This window comes from Opisthocomus hoazin, chromosome 21 (assembly GCF_030867145.1).
Source record: "Opisthocomus hoazin isolate bOpiHoa1 chromosome 21, bOpiHoa1.hap1, whole genome shotgun sequence".
In the NCBI taxonomy this organism is placed as follows: domain Eukaryota; kingdom Metazoa; phylum Chordata; class Aves; order Opisthocomiformes; family Opisthocomidae; genus Opisthocomus; species Opisthocomus hoazin.
Genome location: NC_134434.1, coordinates 16,506,929 through 16,520,799, shown reverse-complemented (window position 1 = coordinate 16,520,799; position 13,871 = coordinate 16,506,929). Strand labels below are relative to the sequence as shown.

Below are 13,871 nucleotides of genomic sequence, written 5' to 3'. Positions count from 1 at the left end.
GGGCAGCCTGTTCCAACGCCTGACCACTCTTTCTGTGAAGAAATTTTTCCTAATATCTGATCTAAACCTCCCCTGATGCAAGTTGAGGCCATTGCCTCTTGTTGTATCACTAGTTACCTGGGAGAAGAGACCAGCACCTGCCTCACTACACCTTCCTGTCAGGTAGTTGTAGAGAGCAATAAGGTCCCCCCTCAGCCTCCTCTTCTCCAGACTGAACAGCCCCAGCTTCCTCAGCCGCTCCTCATCAGACTTGTTCTCCAGCCCCCTCCCCAGCCTTGCTGCCCTTCTCTGGACACGCTCCAGCCCCTCCATGTCCTTCTTGGAGTAAGGGGCCCAAAACTGAACACAGCACTCGAGGTGCAGCCTCACCAGGGCCGAGTACAGGGGCACGATCCCCTCCCTGCTCCTGCTGGCCACACCATTCCTGATCCAAGCCAGGATGCCGTTGGCCTTCTTGGCCACCTGGGCACATTGCTGGCTCGTGTTCAGCTGGCTGTTGACCAACACCCCCAGGTCCTTTTCCACCGGGCAGCTCTCCATCCACTCCTCCCAAGCCTGTAGCATTGCATGGGATTGTTGTGACCCAAGTGCAGGACCAGGCATTTGGCCTTGTTGAACCTCACACAGTTGGCCTTGGCCCATTGATCCAGCCTGTCCAGATCCCTCTGCAGAGCCTTCCTACCCTCGAGCAGATTGACACTCCCGCCCAGCTTAGTGTCATCTGCAAACTTACTGAGGGAGCGCTCAGTGCCCTCATCCAGATCATTGATAAAGGTGTTACAGAAAACTGGACCCAAAACTGAGTACTGGGGAGCACCACTTGTTCACCACCGCACTTGGCCATTCAGGCAGTTCTTTATCCAGTGAAGAGTACACCCGTCCAAACCATGGGCAGCTAGTTTCTCCAGGAGGATGCTGTGGGGAACAGTGTCAAAGGCCTTACTAAAGTCCAGGTAGACAACATCCACAGCCTTTCCCTCATCCGCTAGGCGAGTCTGTTTCTGTGTGTGCACGTGCAGGGACTGATTTGTTTCCAAGACACTATTTGTATTGCACACTAGCAAAAGGGCCCCTAAATAAGGGAAATGGTGTGCACAGATTGAAGTCATGCACATGACTGTCCTTGCATCTCAACAGCAGCTGAAGTAGCCAGGGATTATTGGTTTTCAGCTGTGTGCATGGCCAAAGCCACAGTACCTTACAGAGTCACTCCTGCCCTGCGGGCATGGTAAACTTCTGGTTTTGATGTTACTTCTGTTTCTTCTCAGGATGACATCATCGATGATGTGGAAAGCTTTGTAGCTGCTGCTGAGATCCTGAAAGAGCGTGGAGCCTACAAGATTTTTGTGATGGCTACTCATGGGTTGCTGTCAGCAGATGCCCCCCATCTCATAGAGGAATCCTCCATCGATGAGGTGCGTCCACTTTCTGGATTGTGGAGGAAGGGCTGGCTCTGGTGGCTGGATTGATTTAAACCAGAAATTGAGGTTCTGACCTTGCCGTGTAGCTCGCCTCTGAACTGATTGGTTTAATCAGATGCTTTCAGTCAGCTGGTTCTTCATTGGTGCGAAGAAAAAAAAAAAAAGTGTGTGTGGTGAAGACTTTTTCAGATCAGATCTGCTTCTCCGTGTATGTTTTCTCCCTAATGCACGGATATTAGTCATTGTTGCCTGGACAGTTCTGTAGCCGCAGCTGGGTGCCTGTGACTGCTTTCTCACTGTATAGGCCTTGACCTGTCCCTCTCCTCTAGCTGATGAAGGGCTGTTGGGTACAAGAAGAGGATAAGATTTCAAACCTTGCCCTTGGTAACATACCTGTCAGATCTTGCAATCTGAATGGGCCCATCAGCTTATGTGGAGGTGGCTGTTGTAGAGTGATGGTAATGCTGGTCCCCTCAACAGATTGACTGTCATGTGGGGGAGACCATGAATTGTAATACTTTTTTCTACCGTGCAAGGATTTCTGCCCTGAACTGTGAAACAGCAGGTACACACCACACGTGGAGTATATCTAGCGTAGCTGTTCAGTGTGAGTGAGTGTGTCAGCGGCACAACTAATGGTTTTTTCTTTCTGGCACTCTGTAGGTGGTAGTAACCAACACCGTTCCTCACGAGGTGCAGAAGCTGCAGTGCCCCAAGATAAAGACTGTGGATATCAGTTTGATTCTCTCGGAAGCCATCCGACGGATCCACAACGGCGAGTCCATGGCCTATCTCTTTCGAAACATCACTGTTGATGACTAGACTTGGCACTGCCCCTGTGCTGGCTTCCACAAGAGAAGGAAATATGCATGAAAAGGCAATACCGTAAATTATAGGCATAACACAGCTGTTTATTCTTGTAGGAGCATGATAGTTTTCAGGGTCTTGAGCCATGAGATCTAAAACAAAAAATGAACCTGACCAGCACTGTACAGGTGTACAGAAGAGGACCCTGGCAGTGGGGAGGATGACATCTTGAATTGAGAGATGAAGTGACGTGGCGTTGAATTTTTAAGTTCCTGTAATTTTTCATTTTCTTTTAGTGTGGTATCTCTTGCCCTGTAGTGGGGGAAAGAAAGGCAAAAAAGAAGTAACTGTCCTCTTAGAAGAAGGGAATAGAGACAAGAGGAGGCAGCCTTTGGATGTCTGTTTCTGACTGTGACTCACCTGAGCACGCAGAAGGGACTGCTTCTTTCAGGCAGCTGGGCAAGACTGCTTGCTGCTGGCAGAGCTGAGCAACAGAGCAGCTCCTTGCCAGTTCAGTGGCCTCTCCTCTCTAGCACAGCAAGGAGTTTCATCAAAATTTAAGCGGAACGTCCAGAAAGGGCAGTTTAGGGCAACCCATTCTCATGGCTGCTCGCATCCTTGTTGCAAAGCGCTGGGAACAAGCTCACATGTGTCTCCCAGAAGGGCAAGAGGTGCTAGTTAATGTGCTGACCTTTTCATTTCATGAGCCTTGGATCATTATTGTTCTTCAGTGGCAAGTCATGTGAGGGTCTAGGTCCTCACCAGAACACTTACCTGCACTGCAAAACCAGGCGCAGTTTGTGGAGTCGCCTGTTGCTGGTGAGTTGTGGCAGTCACAGGGGGAAAGGGGAGTTGGAACAATATCTGCCGCTAATACAGCTGTACTCTCCAAAACAATAACACTGAACCTGCGATAAAAAGCATAGGATTTTTCATTTTTGGTGCTTCCCGTGCGCCCTGTGCTCTCTGAATGGCTGCTGTGGCTGTAGCGAGGGGCTGTTGCTGCGACCAGGCTCCCTTGGCAGCTTGCAGCCGCCTTCTGCGGGGAAGTAGGACTCTCTGCTTGCTCTTTTCTGGAGTGACACTAGTCCTTGGCTGGAGGGGGTGCTTGAGAAAGCCGTACAGGGTATTTGGGAAGGGCTTTGTCTCCAGGATGCTGTAAGAGTAAATTCCCAAACTGTGATCTTGTGCCTTGATGAGGCCGATAAACACACACCAGTAAAACCTGTCCCACTTCCTGGGCTATTGATGTGAGGAAGAAATCCTGCTGGAGGCAGCTGCTTCCCAAGAGCACTGCTGAGGACGGGCCATCTCTAGCAGGCCGTAGCTGAGTTTTGCTGAGCCTTCAACTTCTGCCTACGCGCTTCTCTTCCGTACTCCCAGCATCTCAAAAGTGCACGGTGCCAAGGGGCAGGCAGTGACTCTGCGAGCAGGACCAGCCTCAAACACCAGGCAAAGAAGCGTGCCTCAGCATGGGAGAGTTGGTCTTGCAGAACAGGGTCACTTGGAGGAATGTCCAGTACCCCTGGAATTGACTGTGCCCCGGGAGTTGAAACACAGCCCCAACATTTGCTGTGGGCTCATCCAGACTGTGCTGGAACAGGGCGAATCTCTGGAACACCTGCAGTACATGGGCAATATCATCGTGTGGGGCGATACAGCAGCAGAAGTGTTTGAGAAAGGTGAGAAAATAATCCAAATCCCCCTGAAAGCCAGTTTTGCCATAAACGAAAGTAAGGTCAAGGGACCTGCACAAAGGATCCAGTTTTTAGGAATAAAATGGCACAGTGGGCATCGTCAGATCCCAATGGATGTGACAACAAAATGGCAGCTATGTCTCCACCAACTAGCAAGAAGGAAACACAAGCCTTCGGGGTGGGTTTCTGGAGGATGCGTATCCCAAATTAGGGTCAGCTTCTAAGACCCCTCTATCAGGGGTCTAACTGTTCTTCTGGAAGAACAGTTTTGAATGGGGCCCCAAGCAATGACAAGCCTTTGAACAAACTAGTAGATAGTTCGTGCCGTAGCCCTTGGGCCACTCCGGGCAGGACTAAGATGCAGACAATGTGCTCTAGACCGCAGCCGGGGAGAATGGCCCTGCCCTGAGCCTCTGGCAGAAAGCAGCAGGGGAGGCTCAAGGTCGACCCCTGGGGTTTTGGAGTTGGGGGTGCCGAGGACCCAAGGCACGCTCTCCTTGGAGTGAAAAAGAATTACTGGCAGCATGTGAAAGCGTTTGAGCTGCTTCGGAAGTGGTGGGCACTGAAGCACAGCTCCTCTTGGCACCCCGACTGCCGGTGCTGAGCTGAATGTTCAGAGGGAGGGTCCCCTGTACGTGTCATGCAACTGGTGCTGTGTGGAGTAAGTGGGTCGCCGTGATCACCCAGTGGTCCCGAATGGGCAAGGCCAGTCGCCCAGGGATTGTGGAAGTGACCGTGGGCTTGGCAGAAGGCAAGGATTTTGGAATGTCACCAGAGGAGGAGGTGACACGTGCGAAAGAGGCCCCGCCGTGTAAGAAACTACCAGAAAATGAGGCGCGGTCTGCCCTGTTCACTGATGGGTCCTGTTGTATTGTAGGAAAGCATCGGAGGTGGAAGACTGCTGTGCGGAGTCCTGCCCGACAAGTCGCAGAAAGCGCTGAAGGAGAAGGTGACTCGAGCCAGTTTGCAGAGGTGAAAGCCATCCAGCTGGCTTTAGCCATTGCTGAACGAGAAAAGTGGCCAGTGCTCTGTCTCTAGGCGGACTCATGGATGGTGGCCAATGCCCTGTGGAGGTGACTACAGCAGTGGAAGCAGAGCAACTGGCAGCGCAGAGGCAAAGCCATCTGGGCTGCCCCGTTCTGGCAAGATGACCTTGCTGCCTGGCTAGAGAAGCTGGTTGTGAAAGTATGTCAAGTAGATGCCCACGTACCCAAGAGCGGAGCTGGAGAGGAATGTCAGAACAACAAGCAAGTGGATCAGGCTGCGAAGATTAAAGCGGCTCAAGTGGATCTGGACTGGCAACAGAAGGGTGAAATGTTCATAGCTCAGTGGGCCCACGACACCTCAGGCCATCAAGGAAGAGACGTGACATGACCGAGGGATGGACTTGATGGTGGACACCATCGCACAGGTTATCTGCGAATGTGAAATGTGTGCTGCAGTCAAGCAAGCCAAGTGGCTACAGGCTCTGCGGTATGGAGGACGATGGCTGAAATACAAATCTGGGGAAGGCTGGCACATTGGTGGTGTCACACTGCCCCAAACCTGCCAAGGCAAGCGCCGTGTGCTTACAACGGTGGAAGCAACCACCGGGTGGCTGGGAACGCAGCCTGTGCCCGCAGGGCTGGATGAGGTCTTCAGGCTGTTGATGGTTGTCCTGCGTTTTCAAAGTACTACGGACATTTTCAAAGTACTAGGAACGCCCGCTTGTCCTGAGGCAGTAGTGGACTGTGCTGGTCCTACTGGAAGGCAGCGTTCAAGACGTGAGCAGTATGGCTCTTCTCTCCCCTTCAAACTTGTCAGGCCTGCCAGAAGCAAGGTCGGGGCTTGCTGGGTGCTGTTGCCCCATTCTGGCTTGCTTTTACTGTGCTGCATTGGGGGAGAAAGCGCGGACCCGCGGCACCAGCGAGCAGAGGGCTGTGCCGGAGTCCCCTGGGTTGTCCTCAGGGCCACGGCCCGAGTTACCCACAGCCCGAGTTCTCCATCATCAGGCTTTGCTTCAAACCCAGCCCTGCCTAGAGCTCGATGCTTCGGTTTTAACGCCTGCAAACGGAGATCTCGGAGATCTCGCAGCTTTGCAAAGAGGCGAAAACGTGTCCTGCTGTGTGAGCCCTCAAGCCGAACTCGCCGGCAGCGCTTCCTGGGGGGGCTGCTCTCCCCCGGGCCCCGCGGCCGGGCCGGGCTGGGGGAGCGGCAGGCGGCAGCTCTGCGCGGGGCTTTGTGCTCCCTGCGTGGAAGCTGCGTCTCCCCGCACGTGTGCTGCAGGCAGCGGCTGCCGAAGAGCAGAGGGCCCAGATGAGTTTCAGCCCGCAGACCGGCAGCGACCTTTGCAGCGGGAGATGCCGCGCTGTCCCCTCTGCGCTGTCGCCCCCCCACCCCGGGCCTGTCAGTCTCTGCGGAGAGGAGGGGGGGGAAGGGAGCACGGGGTGCTGCGGGGCCGAGCGCTGAGCACTGCCCTGCCCCGTCCCGCAGGGAGCGGGCGGCCCAGTGCGGGTCCCGCGGCGCAGCGCTGCGGGGCCCGGCCCAGCCTCCCCCACCCGCCGCAGCGCTGCCCGCGTCTCCAGCCCCGCCCGCCCGACGCCCCGCGACAGCTCCAGCCCCGCGCCCTGCTCCCCAGAGTGGTAGGGACGGCAAAGGGGGGGCCGCGGCGGGGGCTGGCAGGGGGCTGCTGAGCCCCGGGGGGCCGCGCCTCCGTTTCCCCAGGGCGAGCCGGCCGCGGGAGCCTTGCCCGGGGGCTGCCTCCGGCGCCGCGGCTCAGCCAGCCCGCGCTCTGCTCCCCAGCCCGACGGCGAGGAGCCGCGGGGCCGGGCCGGCCGCATCTCCCGGGGCCGGCGGGACGGGCAGCTGCCGACCCCAGCCCCTCGCCCCCCGACCCCGCCGCCCCCCCCCCGCAGCCCGCGCCGGCCCCAGGCAGCGGCCGCCTCTGCCGGGCGGCACCGGCGGGGACGGCGGCTGCTGAGGAAGGGGCTCCGTGGTGCTCCCGGGGAGCGCCGTTAAACCGGGAACAGCCCTTCCGCCGGGGCCTCGGGGCTGCTTTCGCCCAGCGCCGTGCTGCCACGCGGGGGGGGGCCTGGGGGTGTCACAGCTGGGGACGTGGGGCTGTGTGCGGGGGGGGACGGGACGCGGGGCCCCTCTCGGGTGAGCGGGAGGGGGGAGAACCCCAGAGGCGGCCGAGGGAGGACCCCCTCACCCCCCCACCCCCCTGTGGGGTGTCCCTGGGGGCTGCCCCCCTGGAAATCCTGCTCTGCTGCTGGATCTTCTCCCCAAAGCAGGGCAGGGCAGATCCCAAACCTCCCCCGTTTGCTGCTGCTGGAACCCAGCTGCACCCTAGAAACAACCCGCCCGCCCCCCCCTTGGCTGCCGGCGGCTCCTGGGGGGCCCTGTGCCCACTGCTGGTGCTGCAGCATGGGGGGGCTCGCCCCCGTTCTCGGTGCCCTGCCAGGGACCCCCTCCCAGCACAGAGAAAGGGCAGGGACCACTGCTGGTAAAGAAGTGGTTTGTTGTTGGGGTTTTTTAAATTCTTTTTCAATTAATAAAAAACCTTCTACCTGCTTTTCTTGGGTTCATTTCCTTTTTCTTGGTTGTTCAAGCAAGATTGGTTTGGTAACTGTGAAACCCCCCCGCACCCCCCCTCCCCGGGGAAGGGCCGTGAACAGCGGTCAGAGGGACGGGGCACGCATCACCTTGCTAAATCCCGGCCGCCAGTGCTGCTTGGCCCCGGGCCTGGAGGGGTGGGGAGGGAGGGAGGGAGGCCGGGGTGCGGGGGGTCTGTGCAGGAAGCCGGGCTGCGTTTCGGAAGGCAGAGGAGAGGCGCGCTCTGCTCTGGGCGCTGCAAGAAGCACCCGGGAAATGCAGAGCCGGGGGGGCCCCAGCGGCTCCGTGCCCCGGGGGCCATGATCCGGGGTGCCGACAGCGGCCTCCATTCGTTTCACCTCGAAAATGGTTCCCGTGCGTTTCTGGGGGAGCCCCTGCTTCCGACGCCCTGGCCCAGACACCCCCCCCTTCCCCAGTTCCCTCCCTCTGCCAAGCCAGTCTGATCTCTGGCCGTCCGGTGCCCCACAGCTTCCTTCTCTCCAAACTGGAGAGACGGGGATTGGAGGGACGGACCACTCGGTGGGTAAGGAATTGCCTGGGTGGTGGCACTCAGAGACCTGTGGCCAAGGGCTCGATGTCCCAGTGGAGACCCGTGACGAGTGGCGTCCCTCAGGGGTCGGTGCTGGCACCGGCGCTCTTTAACATCTTTGTCAGTGGTGTGGACAGTGGGATTGAGAACACCCTCAGCAAGTCTGGAGGTGACACCAAGCTGAGGAGTGCGGTCGAGACGCTGCAGGGAAGGGATGCCGTCCAGAGTGACAAGGCCAAGGGCAAGGTCCAGCATGGGTCGGAGCAGTCCCAAGCCCAGATCCAGGCTGGGTGGAGAATGGAGTGAGAGCAGCAATGCCGAGGACTTGGGGCTTGGGGCTGCTCAGCCTGGGGAAGAGAAGGCTGCGGGGACACCTTCGAGCAGCTGCCAGTGGCTGGAGGGGCTGCCAGAGAGCTGGAGAGGGACTTTTTACAGGGGCGTGGAGTGATAGGACAAGGGGTGGTGGCTGCAAGGTGACAGAGGGCACAGTGAGATGAGACAGGAGACCCTTTTTTTAATCGGTATTACTGGTGTCACTCCTGGTTTCCTTCGCTGTTCTGTGACACGGTCCTTGTCCCGACCCAGGAGTGGGCTGGGGCCGGTGCAGCTGGGACGCAGCAGCTGCCCGAGCTGGCCCAGCCTGGGCCTGGCTTGCCCTCACAGCAGCGTGGAAGCTCAGCGTTTTGCCTTCTGCCCCAAGAGCCTCCCCTCGCCGTTGCTGTAGCTGTAGCGCTGCGCCGACGCGGCCCCGGGCTGTGGTCGGGCTCTGGCAGCGTTTCCTGCCCGTGGCGAGGGCTGTCGAGAAAGCTTGCCCAGTCCCTGCGGGTCGCTGGAGAGCTGCGGAGCCTGCAGCTCTGCCGGTTCCTGGAGCCGAGGCGTCAGCCCGGCTTTTTACGATGGCGTGACCGGCTGGGTAGATGAGGGCAGAGGCGTGGATGTTGTCTACCTCGGCCTCAGCAAGGCTTTCGGCACTGTCTCCCAGAACATCCTCCTAGGGAAGCTCAGGAAGTGTGGGCTGGAGGAGTGGTCGGTGAGGTGGCTTGAGAACTGGCTGAACGGCAGAGCTCCGAGGGTTGGCATCAGCAGCGCTGAGTCTGGTTGGATGCCGGTAAGTAGTGGTGTCCCCCAGGGGCCAGTACTGGGCCCAGCCTTGTTTAACTTCTTCATCAATGACCTGGATGAAGAGTTAGAGTGCACCCTCAGCCAGTTTGCTGATGACACCAAACTGGGAGGTGTGGTGGATGCACTGACAGGCTGTGCTGCCATTCAGCGTGACGTGGCCAGGCTGGAGAGTTGGGCAGAGAGGAACCTGATGAGGTTCAACAAGGGCAAGGGCAGGGTCCTGCCCCTGGGGAGGAACAACCCCAGGCACCAGTACAGGCTGGGGCGGACCTGCTGCAGAGCAGCTTTGCGGAGAGGGACTGGGAGTGCTGGGGGACGACAGGGTGACCATGAGCCAGCAGCGTGCCCTGGATGCCAAGAAGGCCAATGGGATCCTGGGGTGCATGAGGAGGAGTGTGGGCAGCAGGGCGAGGGAGGTTCTCCTGCCCCTCTGCTCTGCCCTGGGAAGGCCCCATCTGCAGTGCTGTGTCCAGTGCTGGGCTCCCCAGGTCAAGAAAGATGAGGAGCTGCTGGATAGAGTCCAGCGGAGGGCTACGAGGATGAGGAGGGGACTGGAGCATCTCTCCTATGAGGAGAGGCTGAGGGAGCTGGACTTGTTCAGCCTGGAGAAGAGAAGGCTGAGAGGGGACCTTAGAAATGCCTCTAAATATCTGCAGGGTGGGGGTCAGGAGGACGGGGCCAGACTCTTTCCAGTGGTGCCCAGCGACAGGACAAGGGGCAATGGGCACAAACTGAAGCAGAGGAAGCTCCAGCTGAACCCGAGGAAGAACTTCTTCCCTCTGAGGGTGCCGGAGCCCTGGCCCAGGCTGCCCAGGGAGGCTGTGGAGTCTCCTTCTCTGGAGATATTCCAGACCCGCCTGACCGTGGTGCTGTGCAGCCTGCTGTGGGTGACCCTGCTTGGGCAGGGGGTTGGGCTGGGGGACCCACAGAGGGCCCTGCCAACCCCCAACATTCTGGGATTCTGTGATTCTGTGTGGCAGGGACCCGGGGCGGGGCCCGCCGTCTCCGCGGACACGGCTTCGTCGCTGGCAGCGGGAGACGCCCCATTTTCCCCTGTGCCCCGTCACCCCCCGGGCCGGTCAGTCTCTGCGGAGAGGAGGAGGAGGAAGGCTGCGTGATGCCAGGCTCCCTGCCCAGCCAGGTGCCCTCCAGGCAGAAAGGCTTGCGGCCCCCCAGGGCAGGCTCCGTCTGCTCCGGCAGAGCAGCAGCCATGGCCTCGCACAGCCTGGCCCAGCTGCTGGATGAGGCCTCCTCCTCGGTCGTGCGGAGCATCTTCCCGGGGCTGCACGGGCTGCTGCACGCCATGGTCGAGCAGCTGCAGGATTGCGCCAGTGGCTCCCAGGTTTCCTCCCTGGCCGCCAACGTGGAGCACGTGGAGGCGGCGATGGCAGCCAAGGAGAGCGGCATCTCCAAGGTAGAGGCTCTGGCCGGTGCCCTGGGGGCTGCCGCGCCAGACCCCCCCTCCCCCGGGCTCCGCGCACGGCAGGGTGGAGGTCCCGGTCCCCAGGGACCCTGCCCTGGGGCTCACCCCCGCCCCCCCCTCTCCCAGGCCGTGGCTCTCTCCCAGGATCTCCTCGAGGAGATCGGTGGGATGAAGGCGGCGCAGTCCCGCGTGCAAGAGGACGTCCGGACGATGAGGGAGCAGATCCGGACGATGCAGGATGAAAACCGGACGATGCGAGAGCGCATGAGGAGGACGCAGGATGAGAACCGGACGATGCGAGAGCAGATGAGGAGGACGCAGGATGAAAACCAGACGATGCGAGAGCGCATGAGGAGGACGCAGGATGAAAAGCGGACGATGCGAGAGCGGATCCGCATGATTGAGGACGCGCTTGGCTCGGTGAGCTGCCGCCGGTGCCCCCGGGAGGGAGCTGAGCCCTCGTCCCCCTCCCTGCCCCTCTCCCCGTCGCCCTGCCACCCCAGCTCCTGCCCCGCGGCCATCGGCGTCTCCCAGCGCGAAGGACACGAGGAGGCAAGAGTGGGAAGGGTGTCCCGAGGTGGGGAGCAGGGCAGCTCAGAGCTGCCCAGCGTCTTGTGCCCAAGGTCATTTGCGGATGCTCCTTTTCAATCGCTCCCTGCCATCCGGACTGGCGTCCCTCTCGGCGCCAGCTCCAGAGGAACGGGCAGGATGCTGCCGGCCGGCTGCTGGGCCTCCGCGACCAGGCGGCGTTGGACGGCCATGTGGGACGGCCGCGAGCACGCCTGGCTCCTGCCGCGGGACAGGAGGCGGCCGCGTCCCCGGCTCCCTCGGGGGGACCAGCCCTCCTGCGTCGGGGCACGGTCCGTGGGCTGGCGGTGCTGGGCAGCCATGCTGGGGGATCCCGTCCCTGTGGGTCCCGTCCCCCCGCGGCTCCGTGGCCGCGCTGAATCCCTGACCCCTCCCTCCCTCCCTTCCTTCGCAGGAAAAGGCTGCAGGACAGGCCCAGCCTCTGCCCGTGAACCTGCTGCCCTTTGGCTCCTCTTCCCAGGAGGGCAGGGGGGGCCAGTCCCGCCCCGCCGAGCCCCCCCACCCCGATGTGGACAAGCAGCACGGGACTGGCTCAGAGCTGGGGCTGGAGGGAGCAGGGACACAGCCTGTGCCCAGGAGCAGCAAGGAGGCTCCAGGGCCACATCCTGGCTCCCTGGCGGTGCAAGCAGGGACACAGAGAGCGCCAGTGATCGCTGAGGAGAGAGGCGCTCGCTCGAAGGAGACAAAGCGTTCTGATGCCAGGGCCACCACCGCAGGGATGCAGCCAGTGCGCCCTGGCACGCGGACCAGCACCCCGCGGATGCAGCCAGTGCGCCCTGGCACGCGGACCAGCACCCCACGGATGCAGCCAGTGCGCCCTGGCACGCGGACCAGCACCCCGCGGATGCAGCCAGTGCGCCCTGGCACGCGGACCAGCACCCCACGGATGCAGCCAGTGCGCCCTGGCACGCGGACCAGCACCCCACGGATGCAGCCAGTGCGCCCTGGCACGCGGACCAGCACCCCGCAGATGCAGCCAGTGTGCCCTGGCACGCGGACCAGCACCCCGCGGATGTAGCCAGTGCGCCCTGGCACGCGGACCAGCACCCCGCGGATGCAGCCAGTGCGCCCTGGCACGCAGACCACCACCCCGCAGATGCAGCCAGGGTCCCCTGGCACGCAGACCACCACCCCGCAGATGCAGCCAGGGTCCCCTGGCACGCAGACCACCACCCGCAGATGCAGCCAGGGTCCCCTGGCACGCAGACCACCACCCCGCAGATGCAGCCAGGGTCCCCTGGCACGCAGACCACCACCCCGCAGATGCAGCCAGGGTCCCCTGGCACGCAGACCACCACCCCGCAGATGCAGCCAGGGTCCCCTGGCACGCAGACCACCACCCCGCGGATGCAGCCAGGGTCCCCTGGCACGCAGACCACCACCCCGCGGATGCAGCCAGGGTCCCCTGGCACGCAGACCACCACCCCGCGGATGCAGCCAGGGTCCCCTGGCATGCAGACCACCACCCCGCGGATGCAGCCAGGGTCCCCTGGCACGCGGACCACCACCCCGCGGATGCAGCCAGTGCGCCCTGGCACGCGGACCACCACCCCGCGGATGCAGCCAGCACCTCCTGTGACCCGAGAACAAGGAGCAGGGTCCGGCACATGCAGCCCAGCCTTTGCAGGGCTGAGAACATCCGCACTGAAGCTGCCCCCGGTCGCTCTGTGCAGAGAGGAGGACGAGGACTGCTGCCGGCTGCCCGTCCGCTCCCTTCCCTCCCAGGCAGCCAGGTGCCCTGCAGGCAGAAAGGCTCCCAGCCTGCAGGGTAAGGGATGGAAGGGATCGTAAGAAACATCAAACAATAAAAAAGAAGATTTAATAATATTTGCTAGTTGTTGGTCATTTTTATTCTGACAGTCTGTATTCCTGCATACGCAGGGATCTCAGGATGTAACTATTCTGCTAATCCCTGTTTCTGCTAAGGAGTGCAGTGGATGAATGTAGATATCGTTATCACTTGAAGTCATTAGACAAAATAATTGAACGAAAAGCAAAGCGAGTCTTGGTCCTCAGCAAATAGTTGGGATAATTGTAGGAGAAGAGAGTCTCCTAAAGAATTCCACCCCAGACAGCTCGGCCTTGGGAGAGCACGTGCGCGCCAGGACCAGCCGGGGATGCGAGCAGACATTCGCATATGCTAATTAGTGCTCGGAAAAGTCATGACTATGCTAAGCATTTCTCCGCTAAACAATGAATATGTATCTTGGGATTGTGTTTAACCTGAAATCAAACGGTGTTTGGTGCCCACGTGTGGCCCGGGGTGCCCGGCCCCGTAATGAAGGATGCCTACGGAGCAGTGCACAGAGCACTGCTCGGGTATTACCGGGTCTTCGGATCGACTGGCACCCCAGATGGCTCCGACTCTGCTCGGCTGCGGGACCCGGGAAGCACAGGCTCTTGGGCGCCCTCAGGAGCTTTTTCCCAAAGGGGCTCCTCGCCTGATCTGGATCACCGCAGCAGCAGACAAGGACCATCCGTCCGTAAAGGGATTCTCCTGCTACTGATGGGGCTCGAGTCCCCACCAGGGACTCCCAGAAGTGGCAATCTGATGACGCAGGGAGAGCATACCGGGCTGCTAGCAACTCCAAGGGATACACGGGGTTCGGGTCCCCACCACTAACGGGGTTCGAGTCCCCACGGGACATGGTCTGAGCTGAGCTGGGGTATATGTATGCCATGATTCTGGA

The 13,871-nt window shown here is 60.4% G+C and overlaps 1 protein-coding gene across 9 annotated transcripts in view; it reads left to right on the top strand.

Moving 5' to 3' along the window:
* The window catches only part of PRPSAP1 (phosphoribosyl pyrophosphate synthetase associated protein 1), a 28,921-nt gene extending 25,770 nt beyond the window's left edge, over positions 1 to 3,151 (top strand). For all 9 annotated transcript variants that reach the window (XM_075441305.1, XM_075441306.1, XM_075441299.1 and 6 more), the window contains 2 exons: positions 1,269 to 1,415; positions 2,085 to 3,151. In XM_075441305.1, the coding sequence (XP_075297420.1) occupies positions 1,269 to 1,415; positions 2,085 to 2,243 (306 nt within the window). In that variant the 3' untranslated portion in view covers positions 2,244 to 3,151. The remainder of the gene's footprint in view (positions 1 to 1,268; positions 1,416 to 2,084) is intronic.
* Positions 3,152 to 13,871: the final 10,720 nt, after the last annotated feature.